The sequence below is a fragment of the Mastomys coucha genome, unplaced genomic scaffold (assembly GCF_008632895.1).
Source record: "Mastomys coucha isolate ucsf_1 unplaced genomic scaffold, UCSF_Mcou_1 pScaffold22, whole genome shotgun sequence".
Lineage (NCBI taxonomy): Eukaryota > Metazoa > Chordata > Mammalia > Rodentia > Muridae > Mastomys > Mastomys coucha.
In genome coordinates this window covers 55,765,942-55,782,644 of record NW_022196905.1, presented here as the reverse complement: position 1 = coordinate 55,782,644, position 16,703 = coordinate 55,765,942, and the positions used below count along the sequence as shown (strand labels likewise).

The window sequence follows — 16,703 nt, the reverse complement described above, 5'->3', positions numbered from 1 at the left end:
CCTTCATTGGGGACCTTGTGCTCAGTCCAATGGATGGCTGTGAGCCTCTACTTCTGTATTAGTCAGGTGCTGTCAGAGCCTCTAAAGAGACAGCTACCTCTGGCTCCTGTCACCCAGCACTTGTTGGCATCCACAATAGTGTCTAGATTTGATGACTGAATATGGGAAGGATTCCCAGGTGGAGCAGTCTCTGAATTGTCCTTCCTTCAGTCTCTGCTCCTTAGTTTGTTTCTGTAACCCCTTCCATGGGTATTTTGTTCCCCCTTTTAAGAAGGAACTAAGTATCCTCACTTTAGTCTTTCTTCTTCTTGAATTTCTTATGGTTTGTGGTTTATACTTTGTGTATTCCAATCTTCTAGGCAAATATCCACTTATCAGAGAGTGCATACCATGTGTGTTCTTTTATGATTGGGTTACCTCACTCAGGATGATATTCTCCAGGTCCACCCATTTCCCCAAGAGTTTCATAACTTCATTGTTTTTAATAGCTGAGTGGTACTCCATTGTGTAGATGTACTACATTTTCTGTATCCATTCCTCTGTTGAGGGACATCTGGGTTGTTTCCAAGTTTCTGGCTATTATAAATAAGGTTGCTATGAACATAGTGGAGCATGTGTCCTTATTATATGTTGGAGCATCTTTGTGGCCCTGTTATTCTTTGTATGAAAAATTTTGCTACCTGAGATTCAGTATGATTTATTAATTAGTTAATTTATTTATTTGTATATTTGTATCTATTTATTTATTTATTTATATTTAGCTTTGATAGTCCCATTGCTATCCTTGATCATAAAGTTTCCATTTTGGCTTTTGCATTGTGTCTCATTTATCTGCATCTATGGGTCCTTCCTCGTACAGGTTGTCTTTGCTCATATGTTGTTGTTAGTCTGCTAAGATATGCAGTGCCCTGAAAATGGGCAGTGTTCTGTGAACTGAATTGTCCTGCCATTTTTTTATGGGCATTTTATGAGACCAAACTTCCTTTTATTCTGGGCAATTCATTTCTGGGTTAGCATCCATGAATCAGCTATGTCTTACTCCTTTTAATACACTGATACTTTGCATATCCTTGCATTCCATTTTAATTTTACTACATCTCTGTTGTTTCTGAATTCTGTGCTCCTAGATTGTCACACCAGTCATAAACACAGGCGTCTCAATGGTCTCTTCTCCTCACTTGTTATCCCAAAGTGGTTTTGGTTTTTCCTTTTCTTCTGTAAGTCAAAGTAGTTAGTGGATGTTGTCTGTTTATATTTCATAATTTCCCTTGTAAGTTCAAAAGTATCAACATGCTCCTCTTAAAGTCTCAGAACTGACATTAGTTCCTGCTGCTTTTTTCTTGTGTTGTCCTTGCTCAGTGTTCGGATCTACCCTTCTCACTTTAATTTTTATAACATTGTTCTTCACTCTCAAGATCCATCACAGACCCTCCCCCCCTTTTTTTTTATAGTGCCAAATGCAGTTGTGTGGGAGTTGAGCTAACTTTCCTTATAGTTTCAGCAATACTTTCCTCAAGGACCATCAGTAAATCCCTTTTCTCTGTTGTATGGACTTCTGTGTTATTCGATACCATTTGTGTGACATTTATCTAGTTGGTGCTTTATGAGCTGCTCAAGTCTAACTTGACTTATTGTCTTGGTTACTCCTTGGAGACTGTATCAGATTTCTATCCCACCAATAGTGTGTGGTGCATAACTGGAGGTCATTTGGCTTTTATGGAGGGAGTGTGAATACCGTGTTTTACTTCGGGAGCTGAGTTACAAAGCAATATCTTAAGTTATAAAGAATCCTTTGTTGAGTATTTCTCTGCTTAATCTATGAGTTGTGTATTGTCACTGCTTTCTTCTGTACTGGCCACCCCTTGCATCTCTGATGAAGTAACCTGACAGACAGCTTAAGGGAAGAAAGACTTATGGCTCAGGGCTTCAGAGAGTTCATTGTCTAGTTGCTTAGTCTCATGTACTTGGGAAGATCCAACCCTGGGGGTGGAGTATGTAAAATAGAAGTTTCTTCATATAGATATAGAGGAAAAACTAAAAGGTTGAGAACAACACTTGTTTGGCCTTCAAAAGAACTCCTCTTTGTGAAACTACTTTTTCCCACTCCGACTCTTCACTTCTCTCTCCATAACTTCCCAAAATACCATCACCAGCTGGTGGCCCCAAGCTCAAACCAGTACCCTAATGGAAATACTTTATTTCAAAATTATAGCAGAGAGAAAATCCAGTCTCCTGAATCATCTCAGCCATGAAGAAGGTATTAGATCTCCTGGAGTTTGTTCTAAGTGCAGAATCTTATGTGGGGTGAAGTGGAGCCTGAGTTGTGGCATTTCCTGTTTGATCCTAAAAGAAGGTCATCATACTGGCTCCAGGACTTCTGCATAGTTTTTTTCCTATTTTTGTAAAACTGAACTCTTGCCTCTGCTGACAGTGAAATTGAGGCTGTGGTTGTGGTAGAGAATTTGTACATTTGCTTCAGAGGAAGATCTTATTATGTCAATGTTGTTTGTTTGTACGTCTTACCTATTTTCTCCTCTAATTTCAGAAGAGAGAAATGACTGGATCAGCATATTATTAAGTGCACTGAAGTCACCATCACTTGCATCACAGTTGCAAGCGACTGTGGCACCTGAGAAATGTGGATACCTTGAATTGAGAGGGTATAAAGCCAAAATTTTTACTGTGTTAAGGGGCAACAGTGTGTGGCTTTGCAAAAATGAACAGGTGAGCTTTGTTACCTTAATTGTGAATTACTGTTCTTTAATGATAGTGACTATGCTTAGCTTTTGAGAGCTATGTGTATTTTTATTTATAGTTTTTGATTTTGATTTAAAAAACTCTATTAACTATAACAAAATCTGGTTGAATGCTTTGTTTCAGAAAAGTTTCTTCATCAAATGTGAGGTTTGTTTGTTTGTTTGTTTGTTTTTAAGTGTACTGAGAAAGTAGCATTGTTCAAATGTATTCCTAAAGTGAAGTAACATATAGCAGTCAGAGAATAATTGAGACTAGATACAGATGTTGATGCATGGGCCTGATTCCACTTCTTTGTGATAGAAAAACCAGAAGGAAATAATAAGTAACCCAGTGTATTAGTTGCCTTTCTGTTGGTGTTAAAATATCTTGACTGAGGGCCTCTATAGAAGCAGCAGATTTTAGTTTAGTTAAGGTTCTATAACAAATAAAGAGCCCATCATGGCAGTGAAGCATGACAGTAGGAATAGGAAGCTCTGAGCACACATCTTAAACCATAACCATGAGCAGAAATTAGAGAGGATAAATGGGAAATGCCCTAGGATTAAACATCTCTAATCCTACCACAGTGACATACTTTTCCCTGCAAGGCCACACCTCTAACACCTCTATCAGCTCCCCCAAACAACGATACTAACTGAAGACCCAGTATTCAAAACTCCGAGGCTATAGGGTACATAACTCCTTGAAGCCAGCACTCTCAAGTTTTATTACCTATTTTTCTTCGAGCACATATTTGGTTTGTCATGAAATTGCTTTAGTAGTAGAGTGATAATATAGAACTGTGGGTATAGAAATATGTAGGTACATATACTTGGAGACATATCTCTATCTATACCTCTATCTATCTATCTATCTATCTATCTATCTATCTATCTATCTATCTATCTATCTATGTGTCATATATATGCATTTATATGGGCTTTAACTGTTAGATTATTGAATTTGGTTAAAACACTAAAGAGATAGTATTGTTGAGGAGGCTTATGGATAATTAAAGTGTTTTTCTATATCTTATGAGCTTTATATTTGATTTTATAGTACAGATTTCTTTTTCTCTGCTATTTTAGACTTTGGTATGTAAAAGAAAATTCTTCCTTATTAGGTGCTTAGTTCTTATATGAGATATGAAATAGTGTGTTGTGAATAGAAATGAATTATAGAATGAATTTATTTAGTAATGGACTATTGTTAAAGTTGTAAACATTTACACTTTTCCTATCAAAAGCAGAGTTATCAACTCAGAACCAGCAATAGGAATAAATAAAACTATAGTTCTTTAACCAAAGGCACCCTTAAAATTCATTGTGAATGTATTCATTATTTTTTGGGGGGTATGTTAGTTCAGTTAGCTGCGGAAGGCATCACTGAGTAACATCAGCAAACTAATAATGTGACTATTTAGCATAGTCCTAAAAACAGTGACATACAGCTTAACAGTGTATGTGAACTGGATGTGAATATTGTATCTGAATTCTATGAAGATAGGTGATTAAAACTTTCTTCATTGGAATTCAGGTCAAAACTCATAATTTGCATCTATCTGTGTTGAAGTTACTCTGCCAAATTGAGGTATTCATTTTTGTATTTGCACAGACCCAATACAATTTCTATTACTCATTTCATTGCTCACATTAGCTAGGTTATCTGAGTTTGTGTTCTTTTCTAGAAATAATGTATTTTGGAGTTTTATTAACACTTTGGAAGAAGGAAATTTTTTTCTTTTATGAAATCATTGCTCCGGTAATAATTTTGAATGTGAAATCTAAAATGTTTGTCTCTGGCTGAGTGCCGGGCACTATGCTAATTAACTTATAAATACTCCATTTTAATCTTTCCTATAAATATAGGAAAATCCTGTCATCTGTGAATTAAATGAGTAAAATGAAGTGTACATATTTTGTAACAGGGCTAACAGTTTCATATGCCAAGCTTAATTTAAAACTAGAATTTTTTTAACTCTATGTTTGTCTTATTAAAAGCTTGGTTTAAATCTTTTTTTCTCAACTTCTATATTTTAGAAATGAGCAAGAATTATTTTTGTGACTAATTACATGGCCTAGGAATTTTGGGACAAGCATTTAATGTTGTGTCAGGCTGTGCACTCTCCAACGCATGTGCATATCTAACAGGGCAGTTTCATCTGCAAGGTGACATGCCAGACAGGGGCAGCTGCAGGCATACACACCAGTAATTTTCGAGTAAGCCCAATGCTTTTGTTGCCCCTTTGGTTGCTTTGCTGTCCAGAGACAGGGTTTCCTGTGGCAGATGAGCTTGAACTCTTGGTTCTCCTGCTTCTTTCCCTTCCAAGTGTTGAGATTAAAGTCCTGTGCTGTTATAGCTCTGTCAGTGCTGCATTCCACGGGAAGGCACTGGGGAATGGTTCCAAACACCAGGCATGAAAGAAGTTTGAGAATTAGAAACAATTCTATTTACACCAATGAGTAAATTATTTTTACAAAAGGAAAGCAGGAAGGCTGACATACACACACCATCTTTGGATCAGTAACCTATTTTTAAAATAAAAATGTTTTTAATGTGCATATATTTAGTTTTTTCCTCTCATACATTGAGGTGATTATATTTTACCTTTAAGGATGTGTGTGTGTGTGTGTGTGTGTGTGTGTGTTGTGTGTGTGTTTGGTGTTTGTATCATCTTATATACAGTCTTCTTGACTGGTGATCAAGCTGAACAAACTTCATGCAACACTATTCCAGTTTTTGAAGCCTTTCCCTTTTGGTGTTTGCCTTGTTGTCTTGTGGAAAGCTGTCTACTACCCATCTCATATAGGGAGGCAGGTGTTGGGAAGAGTCTCTTAGGCTGCTGGCATAGGACAGACTTCATCCTCCACATGCAGGGCTTCACCATAGTGAGGGCATTGGCCTGCTTTAGGAAGGCACTGGATGATGATGATGCATATTGATGAAAACACAAACGCACGTGCACATATGCACACACATGCATGCACACCAGTAATTTTCAAAGATTATGAAAGAAATGTATTTCTTCAAAAGTGTGAGATGTTTATGTTTGAACTTTTGCATAATTTGTGTTGGATCTAATAATAGCTATATAACAGAACATAAATTGTTTTATTATTCATAAGGAACAAATTCATGGCCCATGTAATTTCTTGGCATAAAGACATGTCTTAAAAAAGAGATTGACCTATAGCACTCTAACCAAGGAATTATATTTGGTGTGCTTTCCATTAATGAATACATAATTTCACTAATTTGTTGATTGTTCCAGGGAGAGTAAACAGACACTGGATAAATGATAAGGTTGGCCATTATGAAGAAATCTTATTTACCCTAACCACACATATTAGATTGGGTGGTTGCAGCTAGGGATTTTCATTCTTGCTCTGCTATGGCAAACTGTCTTGGGTAATGCAGTTATTCTTGTTAACTAGCATCGTTCTGAAGGGTGACAGACCCCTGACTCTAAAGTTGTCATTACTCTGTTGAAATTTCATATTTCTGGCCCTATTCCTGGTGTAGTAGCTTAACCCTTTGGGGTATGTAGTGTATATGCATCCAGGAAAATACCAAGTGTGGTACTTCATGTGATACGTGAGTCCAAAACCACGCACTGAAATACTGTGGAGGTTTTTACTTCTTCTAAAGTAATCAGCGTCTAGCTAAGGGAGGATGAAAATCCTGCAGTTGGAAAATGTATAAAATTTCCCTTTACCACCTGTAGTAACAGAAATGGGCCTTTTATTTACCCCCGGATGATATACATAGTTGTTTTTTAAGTTTTAATCCATTTAGAAGAATAACCTTTTCCCAGTTGAGCATTTTGAATCATTGATGTATGACCTTACAAACATTTTAGTAAACATTAAGAAAATCATGATTGTCTAGTTTTAGAATTGGAAGGACTGTTCATAGCATGTTATACTTAATTCTGAAAGACTCTCCAGCTTGTACTTTGTTACTTTTGCATGCTTACAGAGATGTCAGTGATTCATATTCTCGTTTAAAATTTCAGCCTTTCTTGAAAAGTTTCCTTATTGCATTTTTTTTTCACTTCATGTAGAGCTGCGTTATCAGAGTGACTTCTTCCAAATGTTTCTAAAAACTCCAATTATAGTCACTAGAATGTAGGCGAAGGGAAAGCCATTCGAGATCATTCTCATTTGCTTGATCCATGAGTTTCTTTCACTCTGTCCGACCTTGTAGATTTCCATGCATCCATCCAGACCCCATCCTCTGATCCTCCTAGATGCTCTCTCATTGCCAGCCCACGTGCAGAAGCATCTGCAGGAAACTTGGCTCTTTAATTTCTGAATCTATCTCTAGTCCTGAGGACAAGAACATGCATTTTCTCACTTAAGCTCACATTGAACTCACTGTTGCCATAAACTCATCTCTGGTTTTTGAAATTCCCTCTCATTCTTAAGAGCAGCCTTGTGAGCCTGCTGGCAGGCTTGCTGTTCATCTGTATTGTGTTCTCTGACTGGTCTTAACAACATGAATAATATACATCAACCTGCATTTAACATCATCTTCTGGTTTTCTGGCTGCTCATTCCAAAGGCCCTCGTTCTCCCTGGCTTTGTGTACTTTCCTTCATTTCTTCACTGCTGCAGCCGAAATCCAGAGGGACTCTCAGGCTACTGAGCAGAGAGACTGGAGGGGATTCCTATTAAATATTGCCCGAGGTGTTTTTAGTCTTTTCTTTTCTCAGCTGGGCTCTCTCTAAGACGTGAAACGGGAAAAGGCGTGGAGATTTAGAGAAGACCTTTGTTAGATAGGCAACAGCATCTTGGAAACCAACACTAGAATTCTTCGCCTAATTACCCAGTGCTCGGCCCTTGTCACACAAATTAAGTGTCACCCCTTACATATTTAGCTCCTTATCAGAACCCTTCCCAGTTTCAGTTTTCACAATTTTCTTCTTTTCCTTATACCTGCAGTGTGTTGTACTTGTGACAACATTTCCATATTATCACTTTCAATTTGTTTACAAGGACTTCTGTAATTGGATGAATATGGGTTATACTAAAGTCATAATATTTCAAAATCCATCTGTCTATTTAGGAAGAATTTAGCAAGGACTTTTTAATTCCTGACTGATATAGAGGCAAGCTCACCTGATCTCTGCTCTCTGGAAGCTTAGTTTACGGTGAGAATAACAAAGTAACATACATTCCTAGGAAATTTCTAAGAATCTCTGTGCAGTGTTGTTAGCCTTCATTTTGTCTCATGTGTGTGGTGTGTATGGGTTCATAGGTGTGTGGCCACATGTGTGTGTATGATGTTGTGTGCAGTGTATGAATGCATGAGGAGACCAGCAGTCAACATCAAGAGTCTTCCGTAATTCTTTTCTATCTTACTGAGACAGGGTTTTCCAGTTGAACCAAGGTCTAACCAGTTTGGCTTGTCCCACTAGCCAGCTTGCTCTGGGGAGTTCCTGTATCTGTAGTCCCAAGTCCTAGCATGAGAATTACAGGCAGGGTGGCATTTACATGTACTTCAGGGTTCTACACTCTGGCCCTCATGCTTTTAAATATCAGGTACTTTAACTATTGAGCCATCTCCCCATTCTTCCTCTAGGTTCAATCAATTCAAATCAAATTCTCTTTCTCTCCCTCTTTCTGTCTGTTACTCGCTCTCTATCTCCCCCTTTCTCTGTCTGCCCTGCCTCAATGGGTAGATGTAAATTCAGTACTTAAACTCACAATCATTCCTCAGAACTCAGGAAATGACTCAATGGGCAAAACAGCTTGTCAGGCAAGCAAGAAGACCAGAGTTGGAATCCCTAGAGCACATGTATAAACAAGATATTGAACCTGAGCATCAGTATTCTAGTTTTCCTACAAGGAGATGGGAAATGCTGAGAGGAGAATCCTCAGAAACACACGAGCAGGTAGCCTGATATGTGGAACATAATTACAGTGAAGAGACCTTATCTCAAACAAGGTCAAGTGGAGGACTGACACCTGAGGTTATTCTTTCCCCACCATAGCTTCTCTGTAGCCTGAATAGTCCTGCATTCATGGACACACAAACCTACAGAAACAGAGGATTCCTCTGACACCTTCATCAAGGCCCATTTACCTGTAAAATGTTGTCTACTGTGGTTTAGAAGGTGGCTCAGCAGTTAGGAGCAAGGACTTCTCTTCTAGAAGACCTAAGTTTGAGTCCCTAAGCTCTTCTAAAGAACCTGAGATGGGCTCCTGGAACCCATTTTGGTAGCTCACAGCTACCTGAAACTATAGCTCCAGGGACATCCAATGCCCTCTCTGGCCTGCACTCATATGAAATATTCTATCCCTCTCCTCCTGCTTCTATCCCTGTCTTCCCCTCTTCTGTCTCTCTCTTCCTCTCTCACTTCTCTTCCCTCCTCCTTCCCTCCCTCCCTCTGCTTCTCTTTCCCTCCCTCCTTCTGCCCCCTTTCCTCCCTCCTCCTTTCTCAAACACATACCGAAATGAAAACATCTTTAAAAAATGAAGTGCTGTATATAGTATAATATATATCATTATCATTTAGTTTTTTAAGATATATTTTGAAGATTTACTTATTTTTATTTTGTGGTGTGTGCGTGAGAGAGAGAAAGAGAGAGAGAGAGGAGAGAGAGAGAGAGGACCTATTTGTGTCTTAGTGTTGATAGTTGGTCATAAATAGAGCTGTAAAGAGTAAGGTAGATTGTGGGATGTTGGCATTAAGAAAGTCAACAAGTATATAAAGAGATTGCATTAATTGTTGCAGGCAAAGTAGAGGAGATTTTTCAGGAAAACTCTGGTTGGATATGTACTAGTTTGTCAGAGTAGGAATTTGTATGCAGATGTCTAAGAGATAAAGAAGCCAGAGGAGGATGTTGGATCTCCTGGAACTAGAGTTATAGGAATTGATATTTTTAGTTGGTTAGATTTCAGCACGCGGATGTGAAGCGAATTTAAGAGAAGTGCCTTTGGCTTCCATTTGTATGTTTTCCTGATAGTTTTCCATCACTTCCTGATGGGTTTTTAAAATATCACACTAATATTAGCCAGTTCATTACAAGCAGATGTCTTGCTTGGTGAGTTTGAGCATCCGTTTGATGCTCATTGTGGCATTGGGGTTTTAACTACATAAACTCATTTGATTAAATATCCTTAAATCAGAGTATAACAGAGGCTCTTTTCTGCCCCATTCTTCCTAATGTAAAGTCTCCTGATTCTTCAACCTGGGGATGGAGTACTAACAGAATTCAAATTGGCCTCCAAGGCCTTGGTTTATATGGCACAGAATGAAGCCACAGGATGTAGGTGGTGACCTCACATTTTCTGGGTTCTTTCTCTGGCCAAGCTCTGCATCTGGTGTTTCCTAGAAGTCTAGTGCCAATGTCACACAATGCCACATCTGTTTTCAACAAATGTTTAAGCACCGAATTCTTAAATTCCTGGCAGGGAAACCTGGCATTCACGATTTCTAAAAATAGGTTTGAGATTTTGGCAGATTTGGGGTTAACAGACTTTCCTTATTTTCTCTCTCTAGGGATGAGCATTTTTCTTTGCTCTTGCACTGGGTGGATTGATCAATTCAGAATTATTCTCATTGGAATAAATTTGTATAAGTGACTCATTTCAGTATCTTGGTCAATATTTGTGATAAATTCTTGCTGAATATTTAATACAGAGTCATTCCATGATTACAGATGAAATAGAATATTTTATGAATAACAAATTCTGCCTGTAAAAGTTTTAATTAAAAGAATTATTTGGGCATCTTAAGCTTTTAACTCACATCATTTCATTTAATTTTTATAATGGTACTTTAAGGTAGAACTACTCTATTTACAAACGATGTGATTGAAGTCTAGACAGGCCAAATAGCTTGCTCATGCTTACCCAGCCAGGTTTCTTCCTTAAGCCTTATAGTGCCAGGTCATTTGCACATCTGGGTCGGCTAGCAACACCTGGGATCCTTGTTGCTAGTGGTAATTGTCTGCCTTCTGAAATTCTGTGTTGGCCACAATCTAAATATAGAATGCTGCTTACTCTTTAAGCCCTCTTTAGTCTCTTCAATTAAAGACATGTTATTTAGGGTTCTGGTCTTTTGGTTTTTGTTTTTTTCATGATGTCAGTTCTCAAGGTGGGAAAGAGATGGACACAGATATTTGTGACAGATATCCAGGAAAGAGACATCGTCTGGGCATATTCTAATAGTTTGAAAGGAGGCTAAATATCACCAAAGTATTCTTAATAAGAACTGCAGTTGTTTCACATTCAATAGCTCTCAAGAGCACTGACATTTATTTTGTTACCCTGCTCTATATTTTACAGTCAATTGGTGCTAGGGAGCTGTGTGCATCCTCTAATTACTCAGAACCATATGGCCATGGCAGACAGTTGATAAATGGGATATCATTTTTCATGATAAGAAAATATCATCTTTACCTTGCTGGAGAGAAATTTGGAATGCCGAGCTGACCCTCACTTTACCAGGAATTATAGCTTTCCATGTAGAGACTTTATGACTCGTGTAGAGAGATGAGGGGCCATCTATCCAGGCAGGAACCATGATGAGCCTCATCAGTTCCCATAACAGGTTGTCATCCCACCATCTGCTAGGCTGGTGGTCAAAACATTATGAGCGTCTGCCCTTAGTATCACACAGTATGTGCAGGCCAGGGACCTCACAGAATACTGTGGAGTGGCCTGATAGCCATCTCTTGTCAAAAGCCTCATTGGTAGAAGGCCATTTAGTAAAGGCACACTGGTTTATCTAATTTATTCCTATAGAAAGGTTAGACAGAGACCTCATTTTGCTAGTCTCACCATCGTCATTTATAAGAGAGGGTTCCAGTTTCCAGGCATACACATTTGGGCATTTTTCTAGCAGTGGTATGATTCAACAGGGACATTTGTGTAGATAATTGGGAGTTGGTAGTTTTACAAAGTAAAGTCAGTCTGGTACTGATGTGTGGATATGACTTAATGTGGCTCATTTTGTATAGTATGTCATCCTAGGCTAAGTTATACAAAATGGAAATCTATCACCTCCAGTTCTCGTTATTCTACAGTAGTTAATATTTTATTGTATCCTTGCTTTTACATTATTTTATTGAAATTATGATATAATTTTATATTTTATTCATATATTCTTCCTTTGTACCTTAACATTATGAGCCACTTATTAGTCTATCAGAAAATGTAATATTGCATTGATTTATTTTCTCAATAAATCATTTTTTCTCATTTTACCTATAACTGTTCACATTGAAAAGTAATAAATATGGGATGGGGAGATGACTCAGTGCATAGGAGCACATGCTGTGCAAAACGGAAGATCTGAGTGAAGATCCTTGGATTCATATTATAGCAGGCATGTTCACACATGTGCATGTAACTAGAGTAGGGCATACACACACACACATACACACACACACATACACACACACGCACACAGAAAGAAACACCCACAAGCACATGCACACACAGACACTGTGTGTGTGTGTCTATGTGTGTGTGTGTATGTATATATAATTTTGGCTACACACACACTCACATATAGACACAAACACAGATACTATATATATATATGTGTATATAACTGTAACTATACATGGAGATTCTTCCCCACCCTCTCTTTCTCTCTCTCTCTCTGTCTCTCTCTCTCTCTCTCTCTCTATATATATATATATATATATGTGTGTGTGTGTGTATATACATATATATAATATATATATATGATTATATGTATGTATGTATGTATAACTCTAGCTCCCCATGTCCACATATGTGCATCTAATTCCTGCAATATGGAGAATGGAAAGGAAAGTTGCTGGAGACTGATTGCCACCAGCTCTTCTACAAGTGTAGCAAGAGACCCTGTGATAGAACAGATGTCCTCGTATCCTCATCTCACCTCTCTCTATGCAAAAAGAAAGACATGCACACCCCATATTTCATACCCCGCACATATACATATGCAAAGTACATGAATGATAATATCAATAATAAACGCCTTTCTACAGTGTGTCACTGATTTCCCTGAATACATGTATAGCATTAGTTATAAGCACAAAGACTGACAGGAAAGCTAAGAGACAGTGATGACTTCTCGTTGAACTCTGGTGAGATCAGAGAAGCCCTGGAGTCGTCTTCACACTCATTTGTACACAGATCTCTCAAGGACTAGTAGATTCTAAAACAACCTCTGTGTTTCTGAATGACAATGATATGGAAAGGCAAGGGGTGCAAGGCTTTCTTTTTAGCAGAGGTATCTATGCCCTAACATGTAGTATTTTATACCCTATTGATAAAAAATGGGACATAGCCTTATGTGTTAACAGAAATGCTAACATAATACTTAATACACACTCCTCTCCATCCCTATGAACTAGTTATAATAGAAAAAAAATGAATTGCCTTTCCTCTTTATGAATTTTATTTTTTTTCATTGGATATTTTCTTTATTTACATTTCAAATGTTATCTATCCCCTTTCCTGGTTTCACTCCCTCACGGAAGCACCCTATCACATCCACCCACCAACCTACTCCTACTTCCCCACCCTTGATTCGCCTACACTGGGGCATCTATAGAGCCTTCATAGGACCTCTCCTTCCATTGGTGCATGACAAGGCCATCCTCTGCTACATATGTAGCTGGAGCCATGAGTACTCCTTTGTTGATGGCTTAGTCCCTGAGAGTTCTGGGGGTTGTGGTTGGTTGATATTGTTCTTCCTGTGGGGTTGCAAACCCCTTCAACTCCTTCAGTCCCTTCTCTAACTCCTCTATCAGGGATTCCACACTCAGTCCAATGGTTGGCTGCAAACATTCACCTCTGCATTTGTAAGGCTCTGGCAGGGTCTCCCAGGAGACAGCCATATCAGGCTCCTTACAGCACTTCTCGTCATCCACAATAGTGTTTGGGTTTAGTAACTGTATATGGGATGGATCCCCAGGTGGGACAGTCTCTGACTGGCCTTTCCTTTAGTTTCTGCTCTACACTTTATCTCCATATTTGCTCCTGTGAGTATTTTGTTCTTCTAAGAAGGACCGAAACACCCACATTTTTTTGGTCTTCCTTCTTCTTGAGCTTCATGTGGTCAACAAATTGTATCCTGGTTATATGGAGCTTTTGGCTAGTATCTACTTATCAGTGAGTGCATACCATGCATTTTCTTTTGTGATTGGATTACCTTTCTCAAGAAAGGGGTACAGCACTAAACAAAGAATTTTCAACTAAGGAATATTGAATGGCTGAGAAGCACCTAAAGAAATGTTCAACATCCTTAGTAACCAGGGAAATGCAAATCAAAATAACCCTGAGAATCCACCACACTCCAGTCAGAATGGCTAAAATCAAAAACTCAGGTGACAGCAGATACTGGTGAGGATGTGGAGAAAGAGGAACACTCGTTCATTGCTGGTAGAAGTTCCAGCTGGTACAACCACTCTGGAAATCAGTTTAGCGGTTCCTCAGAAAATTGGACATAGTATTACCTGAGGACCCAGCTATACTCTTCCTGGTCATATACCCAGAAGATGCTCCACCATGTAATAAGGACACATGCTCCCCTATGTTCATAGCAGCCTCATTTATAATAGCCAGAAACTGTAAAAAACTCAAATATTCCTCAACAGAGGAGTGGATATAGGAAATGTAGTACATATACACAGTGGAGTACTACTCAGCTATTAAAAATGATGAATTCATGAAATTCTTAGGCAGGTTTCTAAAATGTATTGTGTTCTTATTGAAAAATGGAACAATATTTTTATAGTTTTCTTTATTTGAATGTATTTTTCTCATCAAAAATTAGGAACTCTGGGCACATTTAATCTGAATCTCCAAACCCAGATCATTCCTTTCTTGGGGTGTTAATTTAGCAAAATATTGACCATATTTATTCCAAAGTTACCAAGCCCATATGATTAGGCAGAATATTGCTAACATTGATGCTTTTAGAATATACTCTTCCTGGTTTCTAGTTTTCAACAGGACACAGTAAACTCAGTGATTTCCTGTGGTGAGCGAAGGGTTGTTTTCATACCACACTGGCACTGGAGGACATGTTTAAGAGTCTGATTGAAATAGTGGGAATGTGAACTTGTACAGTTCATAACACTGCAAGTGCCTTTGAATACAAATGAAGAGGAAGACCATTCCTCCGCAGGTACAGTGTAGCCAGATGATGTAAAAATCAACAGCTACATATTTAGTTCATTTCCACCATATAAGACTAGATGTGCATTGCTTGTAACTATCTCTTTGAGTCTCAATTTCCCCAACTTTTCACATTTAATTTCATAATTCCCTTTAGTTTTCCTACCAAATAAATACTTAGCACACATTAAAGGCTACCTTCCCTTTGTTGGTTGGATACCAGTGAAGACGCTGCCAACTGTTCCAAGCAAGGCACATTTATCTATGGCATTGCCTCTCAACTTATGGGTTACAGCCCCTTTGTAGATTTGAAGGACACTTTCACAGGGGTCACATATAAGATATCCTGCATTTTGGATATTTGCTACTTACAAAAACAGTAGCAAAATTACAGTGAGTTATGAAGTAGCTACAGAAAATCTTTTATGCTTCAGGGTCACTACTACATGCGGAACTAAAGGGTTGTAGCATTAGGAAGGTTTGAACCACTGATCTATGGTTTCATGAACTTAGCTTTCATAAGAAAAAATTAACTTCCAGGGTAGCTTAGGCTGGTTCAGGTTCATCATACACTGAAAGGGATCTGCCCATGGTTAGGAGAACTGATCTTTTTATTTTCTAGTTGTCTAACTGTATCTACATGTGTAGTAATGTTTTTAGAAGTCCCTGAATAACAAAGACATCATGCTGTATTATCAAAAAATGGTTTTGTTCTTTTGCTCCATACTAGGATTTTAAGAGTGGACTTGGTATTACCATAATTCCTATGAATGTTGCAAATGTGAAGCAAGTAGATCGAGCTGTGAAACAGTCTTTTGAGATAATCACTCCCTACCGGAGTTTCAGGTAAGCTATTTTCAAACAATTGGAGTGTGTGTGTGTGTGTGTGTTTATAACTACTAAATGGCTGGTGGAGGTATTGTAATGCTGTTGGCGTAACATTTTATAGGACAAGTATACAAGTATAATCATCTTTTCTCATCCACATTGTCTGACTAACTAGGCATGGAGGAAATAACTGAAAGTAGCTTGGATAAGTATAGTGGGCAAAGAAAATTCTTCATGAGCCCTAGATCGCTTTTTTTTTTTTTTTGGTAGTACTTTGTTCATAAACTGAGAATAGCAAATGTGTTAATTTGTTCACATTTTTAGAAAGAATGAAATAGTGCTGTGTTGTCTTAAGATTGTGTTTGCTTTCTTTTATCCTGATTGAGTTAATCCCACTTTAAAGTTGGCTGTAGTTACAGTTGCTGCATGTGCTTTCTTCCAATGCCTCCGCTCAGAATCATGCTGAGTTTAATGGATGCTATGACATCATTGATTGAAATATTTTAACATCTTCATGTATGTATAAAGTGGATTATGATGTTTGAGTATTTGCATCACTATGACAATGGACAGTACTTAATATCCTTACCATATTTTAATCATGCATAATGAGTCTATAGGTTCAGTATATATTATAGACATGGGTAAAATTGTTCAGTATAACTACAGTGAGAGTTTGTCCCAAATGACACACATTAGGTTGTTTGGGAGTCTGAAGCAATTGCCTTAGGCCTTTAAATGACTTAATTAATTCTGAGATACCCTTGAGTACACTGATACATTTTCTTCCTCAAAGTAAGTTGGTAGGCTCCAATTTTATTAAAGTGATCAAATAAAGACTAATAAACTTTAATTTCACATTTGCAGATCTATAGCTTGGATTGTAGTCCTGTAGCACTGTACTTGGCTACTTGTCTAGCATGCACAAGGCCTTGGCTTCCACCCTCAACACTGTACACCTCTCCCCAACACCCCCTCATACACACACACACACACACACACACACACACACAC

The 16,703-nt window shown here is 38.1% G+C and overlaps 1 protein-coding gene across 3 annotated transcripts in view; it reads left to right on the top strand.

The window, feature by feature from the left end:
• Arap2 (ArfGAP with RhoGAP domain, ankyrin repeat and PH domain 2) overlaps positions 1-16,703 on the top strand; it is a 171,843-nt gene that overhangs the window by 72,389 nt on the left and 82,751 nt on the right. For all 3 annotated transcript variants that reach the window (XM_031342369.1, XM_031342371.1, XM_031342370.1), the window contains 2 exons: positions 2,546-2,724; positions 15,592-15,707. In XM_031342369.1, the coding sequence (XP_031198229.1) occupies positions 2,546-2,724; positions 15,592-15,707 (295 nt within the window). The remainder of the gene's footprint in view (positions 1-2,545; positions 2,725-15,591; positions 15,708-16,703) is intronic.